General features: G+C 34.2%; 1 protein-coding gene across 4 annotated transcripts; it reads right to left on the bottom strand.

The window, feature by feature from the left end:
* Nucleotides 1-1,299: 1,299 nt before the first annotated feature.
* On the bottom strand, nt 1,300-8,825 carry LOC125670868 (tropomyosin-2-like). Of its 4 annotated transcripts, none has more exons than XM_048906296.2 (3): nt 8,657-8,825; nt 5,622-5,674; nt 1,300-2,957 (listed from the first exon to the last, which is right to left on the bottom strand). In XM_048906296.2, the coding sequence occupies exons 2-3, from the start codon at nt 5,664-5,666 to the stop codon at nt 1,839-1,841; spliced, it is 1,164 nt and encodes a 387-aa protein (XP_048762253.2). In that variant the 5' UTR covers nt 5,667-5,674; nt 8,657-8,825; the 3' UTR covers nt 1,300-1,838. The 4 variants fall into 4 exon arrangements, with proteins under 4 accessions (XP_048762253.2, XP_048762254.2, XP_048762252.2 ...); XM_048906297.2 differs by having other exon boundaries at nt 8,665-8,825; XM_048906295.2 differs by lacking the exon at nt 8,657-8,825 and adding an exon at nt 6,548-6,670.
* Nucleotides 8,826-11,247: the final 2,422 nt, after the last annotated feature.

Genomic DNA, 11,247 nt, shown 5'->3' with positions numbered 1-11,247 from the left:
ATAAGAAAACAGCTCAAGCACACCAGTGAGTACAGCAAATATGGCGCGTTTTCAAATCAGGTCAACATAAAAAATTACTTCCTGACAAAATTGGAAAACCTATTTACATACAATGAGATTAATTTGGAAAATTGAAATCAAATACTTTACACATGCATCAATTCTTAATACATTATATCATATAGACTTTCATCAATATAGGCACTTTCGAAGGCATTTAAGTTTTAAGAGCATATCTTGTTTATGCTTAGATGTTTAGAATAGGAATTTGTTTTAAATTCCGTAGCCCTTGTGGCTAGTTTTACTTTAATTCTAACTAATACTCAGGTGACCGATAAGGCTTACGGGCCTCGTTTCTGTCATGTTTCTTGATTTTATCCGTAAATTTAAACAATATTAACAAATAACGTTTTTTAAAAATTTCATATCTTTATTTAAAAAATTAGAACGTCTATCCGAGTCTTTTAGGCATATTTTATTAGATTTTCATATCATGTATCAAATCACAGCGAAATTTGGACTCTTCGAAAGTTTCATTTGCAAACAAAACACCCTTTTTATAATTTCGGAAAAATACCAAACAATTCATTTAAAACAATGATTAAGAGCTTGTATCACTCTTCCGATGGTGAAATCATACTTCATCAGGCGTTTTAACGAGCCATTGAATAAGATCGCGGTGTAATGAGCCATCGTAAATGCCTTTACCATTTTAAGCACTTAAATTTTGCCGATATTATATAAAAACTAAATGCAAATTAGGAAAATCGGAAAGGGGCGTACCAAAATTGTACATATTGCAACCCCAGGGTTCTGACTCTAGGGCGGTTCCAGAATATAGTGATAATATTGTAACGTACATGTATATGATGCTTTGAAATGTCATTTATCAGCATATGACCGCCGCGGTGGCCGAGGTTACAGCGTTCGCCCCGCATGCGGTAGGCCGGGGTTCGAATCCCGGCCTCGACAGACCCAAGTCGTTAAAACGGGTAGTGACAGTTCCATCGCCAAACGCTCGGTATCAGGTGTTGACCTTAAAAACGGATGTCCTGTGTCACAGTCGGTGTGACCTGCTAAAGAACCCTCACTACTCAATGGCCGTAAGCATTTGTGATTTAAGAATATATGTACATCCTGTTGAATATTCGTATTTAGCCAAAATATTCAGAACAAAAATATTATGGTTTTCGCAGCCCCTGGGTCTAGTAATACTTTTTACTAATACTCAAGTGACCGGTAAGGCCTTTGGACCTCTTGGTTTTTTAAAAATACACTGTAATAATGCTCAACATTTGATAAAATGTCTTTCATTTATTTGTATAGACAATTTAAAAAATCCATTTATTTTCAAACTATATTATAGTAGACATGTAAACAGTGTAGATAAAGCATTATGGATGCATATTGAATAGATATATTTGATGTATCACAGTTTTTGTTATATCACATACCAAATGATCACATACCACATACCGAATGATCACAAAATGAAATACTGTTTGCTTGTTAAAATCATAAATACACAATAACGTTCTGGGATCTCTGTTTACTAATGTATAAATCCCATTGTTACTACAAGTTCCTTGACAAAACTCTATTACTCAACAGATTCTAGTGGAAAGAAGAGCGCTGCGTGGTAAATGAGCAGGTGTGATGGTCAGTGCGTCCTTTCACGTGATATTGAACACCTGACGCACAATAAGCATTGCACTAAAGGGAAACACTGCAAAATGATAATATATTTTAGAATGGATCAAGTGAAATGAATTTGAAGATTTTGATGCTGTTGAACTCGACTGATATGACACAACCAATGTTTCATCAAAGAATATTGATTACGGCTTTCGTTGTTTCCCAGAGTATGCGTTTACTCTCCTTGCCCCGGCAGGCACCCACTGCTTCGAAGATTGTTCTCGAACTAAGGGCGGTAACCCCTCCTTAGTTGAAGAACTTTTATAAGAAGGAACAGACGCCCTAACAGTAGGTTGATTCTTTGACGAATTTCCGTAATTTTGTATGGATAATGGACCACGCTCTGCTTCACGGGGTGTTTTTGAGTTTCTTATCAAGAGATCTTTTATGTCCCTAACATCGTTGGATATCTCAGTATTCTGTTCACGCAATGTTCTCATTTCTTCATATTGAACCCTCATGACCTCGCGCATACGCTCCACTTCCTGTCGCATGGCGCGAGAAGCTTTTTCCAGTTCGTCTTTGAATTTCGAACTGATATCATTCTTTTCTAATTCTAAAACTTTTATTCGGTGATTCTGCTTATCTATTACAGTTCTCGCTCGGTGTAACTCTCTTTCCATGGTGTTCAGTTTATCCTTTACGGAAACTAATTCGTGTTTAAGTCTTCGAATTTCATCATTTTGTTCTCTGTATGCACCGTTAGATTCTAAATGTTTCTTTTCGTCTTTCAGCTTATGTACTTTCTTGGACAGTTGGTCGGCGTATTCCTCCGTTTCCGTGACTAAAGTGCGTAGTTCGTCTATCTCTTCTATCTTTGACAGTATTTGCGAATCTCTTTCCTCTGTAGCATTTTCTAGCTCCTTTATTTTATGTTCGCGGTCTTTAACTGTTGTTTTCAACATTTCAATCTGTGTTTGCTTTGTTTTTATTACTTTGTCCTTTTCTGTGATTATCTTTTTCTTCTCGTTTTCTGAATGTTTGGAGTCTACGTCAATTCTCAATCTCAGGGCGTCTATTTGGGTTTCCAATGTCCTGTTCATATTTATTACTGTCTCTAGTACACCCATCGCCTCGGGAGGAAGTTGCAAACTTCCAACAGGATCACCAAAGTCAGTAGAGATGTTACCCGTCGAACCAGATGAAGGCCTCGAAGAAGTTGGCGGTGAGGATATTTCAATCGACACACCTCCCGTTGTTTCTTTCTCGGGATGTCTTGAAGTCGACAGGGACTTTCCTTCGATTCCCAGCATCTTATCATCCTAATGTAAAATATAAAAAAATCTGCATTATCTAGAGCTAGACTAAAAGTATGTACCATTTCTTATAATCTAGAATTAATGTTTCAGAGTAGATTGATTGATTGATTGTGTATTGTTTAACGTCCCTCTCGGAAGTTTTCACTCATATGGAAACATCACCATTGCCGGTGAAGGTTGATTGATTGATTGAGGTTTTTCGCCGATTTGGCAATATTTCCGCCATTTTACGGCATTTAACTAATTGAATGATGTTTGGTTGTGAGTGTTTGAGTTTTCCTGACGGCCCCCAGGGCTGCAAAATTTAGGCCTATGCTCGGCGCTTATGGCCTTTGAACAGGGTGGGATCTTTATCGTGCCACACCTGCTGTGACACGACCTCGGTTTTTGCGGAATTCATCAATGTTTGTAATAACAGATAGTAGTTACGTTCTTTACTAAATATGCAAATGCAGAATCAACCACACGTATAAAATATATAAGCTGTAGGTGCAGTTATGTACTGTAACCGTGACCTTTGGCTTTATGGGGAAAAATATAGTTGTCTTCCTTTAATGTGTAACTATACTTTTGCATAATACATGTATATGAAAACTCTTTGTTGTAGATTTAGACTGTTCAAGATATCGATTGCAAAGAAAGTGATGTAGGACAACAGACAATCATACGGAGAGATTCCAATAATCTGTAGGTGTCTTCCTTTAATAAACAATTACTTTTCATGAAAATATGACTGCTGTGTTTTGGAAACTTTCACAATGAAATGTAGTAAACTAGGATTGTTGAAAACCTGCCATGACCGTGACCTTTAACCATGTGATCAGTAAATACATAAAAAGGTTTTCTTAACAATGAACTACCTTTGCATAGAATATGAAAGTTCTATGTTGAAAACTATTTATCTATTCACAATGATGGAAAATCTACAGGTCCTTTTAATTTTCAGCAGCTTCTGTATAAAATATGAATGGTTTATATTGAAAACTATTTAAGATATCGTATCCTATTGAAAGCGAAGACAGACGGACGGACGAACAATGCCACTCTTACAGGACTTGTACATTTCCCATTCGGGGCCACAATAAGCATCTGATGAATTCCAACTGTTACTCAATCTCGTTCTTGTGTACATGCATGCGTGTTATAGACAGTACCACAATGTAAACTAGTTTATATAACTAATTGTGCAATCTTGTATAAACAAGCATTCTGAGAATATTGCATGGCAAAACATAGTCCCCTACCGGTTGCAAAAATTACTGTACCACAACATTATTCAAAGTTTATTATGTAGGTTATGGTAAAAAGAAAAATTGGGGAACCAGGATAGGAAATCAACTACTACTCGAGTAGAGACTAGACCAGTGGGGGGGGGGGAGAAATTTATAATTAGGTCTTTAACCAAGTCAATAAACTGTGACATGTAGGTGATCATGAATAATTTAGCTATATTGTTGTATTACTATGCTAGAAGTTTTAATGAGTGTAGTACTCTTATCTACAGAGATAAAAAAAAAACTTGGATGTAAACTAACAATTCATGCTATTTTTCCAAGTCCAAGGGCCATTTACTTAATGAAAAATCAACGGACCGAGACGAAATTCAAACTTGATCTGTAACTTGTTATGGCAAAGCAATGTACCAAATATCAAATGAATATCTGCAAGCACAACCAAAAAAAAAACTTTTAAATTCAAGTATCATCCATTCATTTCACTCTGATTATTCAAATTTACCAAATTTCTAAGAAAACTGTTATAAAGATAAATAGCAATTTTGCATTGGTTAAATGTTGCCTAGCTATCAATAGAAAGTTTATCATTGATCAAAATTACTTCTAACAAAAGAAAAAAATATACAAGCATGAAATGCTGATCCTCATCTTTATATATCGATATCATAAAATGGCATGACAAACACCAATTTAATTAAAATTGGACTTGTAAATCCGCTCTTCTACTATACATGTATGCCTTGACCATATCAAAAATAGGATAAAGTGAAATCGAGGTCACAGGAAAGGACAAGGTCATAAGATAATGCCACAGTTGAATAGCTACCACTAACATGTTTCAGTGTAAGAGTTTTCATAAAAAAAAACATTGTCAATAGTTGCTTTGAAACTGAGCTAAACATCAAATATGAAAAAGTAAGGTCAAAGGAAATGTCAAGGTAAAATATATTGATGCAGTTGAATAATTGATACCAATATGTATCAGCATGTAAAGTTTCATGAAAATATCTTGAATAGTTTCTTTGAAACTGAGCTAAACACAGAGCTGAACGCGACGGAAGGACGGAAGACGGACATGACAAACACTATATGTCCCGGTCATATTCATGGTGGAGCATAAAAATCATTTCAATGAATAATAACAACAACAAAACCTGACGGATTTGATGAGCTACGTAGATATACAAACAACAGTTTTGATCCATAAAAACTTGTGTTGGTAATATCGAAATATATTTCTGAGTATGATTACTTTTTATATATAAAACAATATAATGATGAGACAAATGTAAACTCGGGTATTATTTGTAAAACAGTACCGTTAATAGCTGATGTTCACAAGACGCATTTCTTTCTTACGTGTTTAAATTGATACAAATAACAAGACTTAAGTGGAGAATTGTGAATAGTACATTTGACGTTTGTGCCTCACCTTTTGTCCAGTTTTCTGTGGCATCATGGTGCCACTTGCAGCCATTTTACAATCTGAAATGATGAAACACAACATTGACACATTTCATCTAAGTTTAATTATACGACTTACGCAAATAAAAGACAATTCAGGTCATACCGATATACTCCTTTGTTCATTAACAAAAGGCAGAGTTTACAAGGATCTTTACAATCATAAACAATGTGAAGATCTAAATTATCTGTTATGCCAATTAAAGGATGTCTTTTGTTGATGACGTATCTTTGAATAGTATAAAGTGTATTCGTGTGAAATTAAACAGATCCACAAATCAGGCTTTCGAAACTAATGCAAATCTAAACATTCTATAAGAAACTTAAATACGCGCAGAAAAATCCATTAGATTGTGTGCACTGTTTGTGCATAAACTTGAATGGCAATTTGAAATCAATGAATATTTAAATAGATTCTGAGAAGAATGGTGTAAAGTCCATCTATCACAAAAAGTTGTACAACACGTTCCGTCAGTTTATGGGATTGTCATCCGATAGACACCTTCTAGTACAGACATTTACCAAACTGAATAAAATGTTACTTACTGATGCATACAATAGCAGTTTGTTTAACATACATACACACTTACAGACTTGTCGAAAAAGAAGCGAGGTCAAGAATATTATTGCAGTAAACTAGACATTTAGAATATCATTGTAGTAATGTACTTGTAAACTAGACATTTAGAATATCATGCAGTAAGGTACATTGTACTTGTAAACTAGACATTTAGGATATTATTGTAGTAAGGTACTTGTAAACTAGACATTTATCTATTAGCATTACGTCAAAGTTAAGCCGGTGTAGAGGCAAATTTTGACTCCGTGTTCTAGCTACCTCTGTTCTAACCCTCTACAGATTCCTACTAGTCTCCGCTCTAGTGTAATACTTACTACTTGACGAAAATTCCATCAAAACAATGCTCAAATCAGCAAATAGAACGATTCTTCCTATTATTTTTAAAGGTAATTCTTGAAATAAGTTTGTTTAAACATCACTGAATGGAGGATATGTCATAGTTGTTTTCAGCTTGGGTATAAATGCTTGGGGGGGGATAAATAGGTATATGTATTTACATTTTTACTTCAATAATAAGGAATAAAATTAATACTAGTATATATAGTCATATCTTTTACACTATAAGAGATAGACCTTTTGTATTGGATGTGTGTGTTTCTTGTGGCCTGCCCTTTCCATTGACACCAAAATCTTTGACCTCATGACCTTTACATTGACCTTTTTACCTACTTTTAGAACATTCGAATAAGCCATATTTTTCAAATCGTAATAGGTATTATTTTTATATTTAGCATATGCATTTCTTGTGAGAAGACCTTTCCAAGGATATCAGATTTGACCATGACATTAACCTTTGACCTAGTTTGGGGAAATTTTCAAAACGCTTTATTCTTGGTCATACCTTTTACACTATAAGAGGTAGACCTTTTGTATTGAATGTGTGTATTCCTCGTGGCCAGCCCTTTCCATTGACACCAACATCTTTGAACTTATGACCTTTACATTGACCCTTTTACCTACTTTTAGAAAATTTGAATAAGCCATATTTTTCAAATCGTAAGATCTACTGATTTTATATCATTAAAGCATATGCATTTTTTGTGAGAAGACCCTTCCAACGATACCAGATTTGTTGACATTGAACATTGACCTAGTTTTTGGAAATTAGAAATAATACATGTACGATGTCTTACAGGTCCACTTTGTTGTAATGCGGGGGCATCAGTGTTTCAAATACATCTTGTTATTTCTTGTAAACTTGGGCATTGCTCTCCATAAAGAGGAATAACATATCGCCACAATTTTTCAAACGAAAGTGCCCCTAAAACAGATTAATGATATTAATGGTTATAAAGGCTATTGGTACAAAGCTATGCTCTCTCCTAATCTACATGTATTTGGTTAGCTCTGTAAATTTCAACCTCCCACATAGAGTTTTTACATATTTCGTTATACTTCAAAGCTAATATTGAATTTCATTTTTGCTACTTAAACCGATATCTTGAATTTTAAACATCACAATTTTATTACGTATATAGTATATTTTGTATCCATGCCATTTTTGATCGGTGTGTTTATACCTCCTTAAGCACGTCATATATATTCTGCAGTTCTGGTTACAGAATGCTTCTGGAGATTATGTAAAGAATTGCTGGTCAACGCAACATTGTCAACACTGTTATCGCAGATATCCACTTCCAACAAATTGATTTATAACTTAATAGAGTACTATTTTCAATAATACGCGAACTAATTAAGAATCAATATTTTTTTTTTCTTTGTAGTAAAGTTCTTGTAAATTATCCCAACCATGTGTATTTAAAAGAAAAATTTTCAGATCGACCTCAACCGAACTCTCATTTTCGTCTCGTGATTTCCTGCAAGTTTAGTGCTATCAATCTGTATAAACATGGTTATGGTTATTTAAACTCTACTGAACGTGCCTGTGTAACTAGAAGGTTATCGATCATCAATTCATAGTATTCCATTTTTATACTTGGATTCTAAACTTTTAGGTTCCAAGTGCAGACATTTTACATTCCCTGGTGCAAGTATCCTGTCGTGTATATTATTGTTTTATGATCACCAACATCACAACAAATATCGACTTCACTTCTTTTTTATAGACAAATAAATCGTCCCTTTTAATGTACAAACGTTTCGAATATTTATTGCACTCGACTTCAAGGAACTTGTTCAAAGAATCTTTGCTATTTGTTAACTTTCGAATATCGAACATTTCCTGGGTGTGGCGCGAAATCAATACAAGATTTTAATTCTATCTTTTCAACAAATTTTCTTGATTAATCATAATATTATACTCCGAGAAGAAATCGTTGAAAGAGGGATATTTCCAACAAGCAGCAAGTCTAGATAATGAAGATTAGAACCCCCAATCTCTTGATCAAGCGATGACTACATATACACATTCATTATTTTTGTATAATTCTGTATATCAAATTTAGAAAAAGGAATAAAAATACCTGTTTACATTTTCAGTCCATCGACTTGGTTGCCGCCATTGTATCAAGTGTAAACAAGAAATTCAAACCTGGTCGGGAAATCTCTCTTTATGCCCCTTATATGTTTAAGCAATTGATCAGCTATTGAAAGATGTCAGACGTGTTCAATAGTATCCCAGACCAACATTCGGGGAGCCATATTTCTATACACGGAGAGCCGTGAATCAGAAAGAGGGATTTAAACTTTTTCAATACATCAGAATAATATTTCTTCTTTATCTAAGTATAAAATGCCCGTTGTAAGAAATTTAAATCGAATTAGTTAAATGTCGTCTGCCTTTCGTGTTTTTATCTTGTATTTACCCATACTGCCTAAAAGTTGTGGCCTATATACAGGGTGACATATACTTCCGATCTCTTTAAATGTATGGTCCAAAATTAACAGGCTTTCGTGTTGAAAATCTGGTTAACCTGTACGCACTTCATTGTGAAACATTTAGCAAAATTAGACCAGTATGTCGCAAACACAATTTGAACAAGAAAAACTTTAAATGAAGGATTTTAATGAGTGAGAATATTTCCCGGGTTCTCTGTAAAGTTCTCCTCAAGGACACCTATTACAAACAAATCGAGCTTATGTTTCTGTATAAAATGTTATTTTATATGCAAAACATGAAAAATAGTAACATTACTAACTGACTTAAGTCAAGTTGATCAAATTATTAGCGATTACTGGGTATTTGTTTTCACAGCTTTCCCGTTCAAGACGCTCTGTAATCGCTTGATCTGTTACACGTCCATTAGAAAATTGCTCTAGGTGCATCGTACATTGTAAATAAGGATCAATGAATACTCAATAATAAGGAAACTTTTAAACGTGCCCAAATTTTGTCAAAAACTGTAAAAATATAAGAATTGGAATTCTTCAGAATAATAATAATGATAAATTTTATATAGCGCCTTATATAAAACAAATTAAGGCACTTCACAGGGATAAAAGGATAAGAGAAATGGAAAAATAAAACACAATTAAATGAAATTTAAATAAAAGATTTGTTGTGGCAAATCCAGACTTGGTTATGTGTTATTCCTTTTTATGCAATCCGTGATATTACAACAGCAAATGTGATTTTCATTTAATGAATCATATATTGATTTTTCAATGAACTTGCTTTCAACCCCCCCCCCCTCCCCCCAATGTCCTCTTCAGAATGCGTGCTCTGAGAATGAATAAAAACTTACTCTGTATAGTGTTCATTTCAACGGACACGTAAGAAGTGTCATAGAAGATTATATAGAAATTAAGCCTTTGGTAGGCGATAATGTTAAGATGTCTTCTTTTACTTGATTCTATCATCATAGATCGCGATGCTGTAATACGCATGCGTAGTCCGATTCTTGCTTACACGTTACATGCAAAAGGTTAACAAGTTCAGATCTGCGTCCACTGCTAATGGACTTTACGTTAATCGTATAAAGTATGAATTCACCATCGAAAAAATGTGTACAAGCTCTTATGATTTTTTGTGATCCCCCCCCCCCCCCCCCCGGAATGATATGGTTCTGGTGAATATCAATACAAGTGCATATCTCTTGACATAATGTAAACCGTGACTACTGCATGTTTGCTGAAAACGCCATCTTGTACTATTCTATGTCGCTAGAAAATTGAATTAAACACTTTTTTGTTTAACGTTTACCTAGGAAAGGGTAACATTTTAAGTAAATATCTGTGAAAATACAGATAAGGATTTATTTGAATCTATCCTTGTTTTAAATGATGCCGAACACTTTAGGTACAATGTAATTCCGGACGAACATCGAAACGACTCTGTGATCAGGATTGAATGAAAAAAATGCTTTTAATTTAAACCTTGTCTCCACTGTCAAAAACAAGCAAAATGCATTTTTGTAAAGAATGATTAAAAATACTTAATATAAAAGATATGTATATGTTTTTGGGAGTTGAACTATGTTCAATCTCCCTTGGTCATCACGCACTTTTCTACGCAGTAATTTGTATTGATTTGTATAGTGGTCGTCAGCGGGGGTTCTGTGTCAGCTGATTTACTCCTAGGTAAATCAACATAAACTTTTATAAACATCCGCCATTAAATAATCCATGTAACTTTTCTGAATTAATCTAATTTTGATAATTGACATGTAAGTAAATGCAATGATATTGTATTCAAATCAATTTGAATACAAGATTTCGATCAAATTGATACTGATATACATAGAAAAATAAAAGATAAGGTTGAAAATTGTCGTTTGTAGCGCAGCGTCACCTATAAACATTGATAGGGAAACGAACGACAACTGCACACAAGACCTATTGCCACCGTGGCGCGAATAATCGAATATGGTGCGAAACCTCAGAAAATTTACAAGAAATAACTCTACAACATTGTGTATGTGTATATATTTGGTTTTTTTTTTAATGTGATATAAAAAATGTTTGATGTTACATGTATATTGAATTAAAACACGTCATTCTATCCGGTTGCAAAGTGAAACTGCTTCATGCTTCAAGTTATTGAATTACGTAGTAATTGCACGTTACACATTAGAGAACTGTTCCTTTTAATAAAGAAAGTCACAAAATAGATACA

Source organism: Ostrea edulis, chromosome 4 (assembly GCF_947568905.1).
Source record: "Ostrea edulis chromosome 4, xbOstEdul1.1, whole genome shotgun sequence".
Lineage (NCBI taxonomy): Eukaryota > Metazoa > Mollusca > Bivalvia > Ostreida > Ostreidae > Ostrea > Ostrea edulis.
This window is presented reverse-complemented; position numbering and strand designations above follow the sequence as displayed.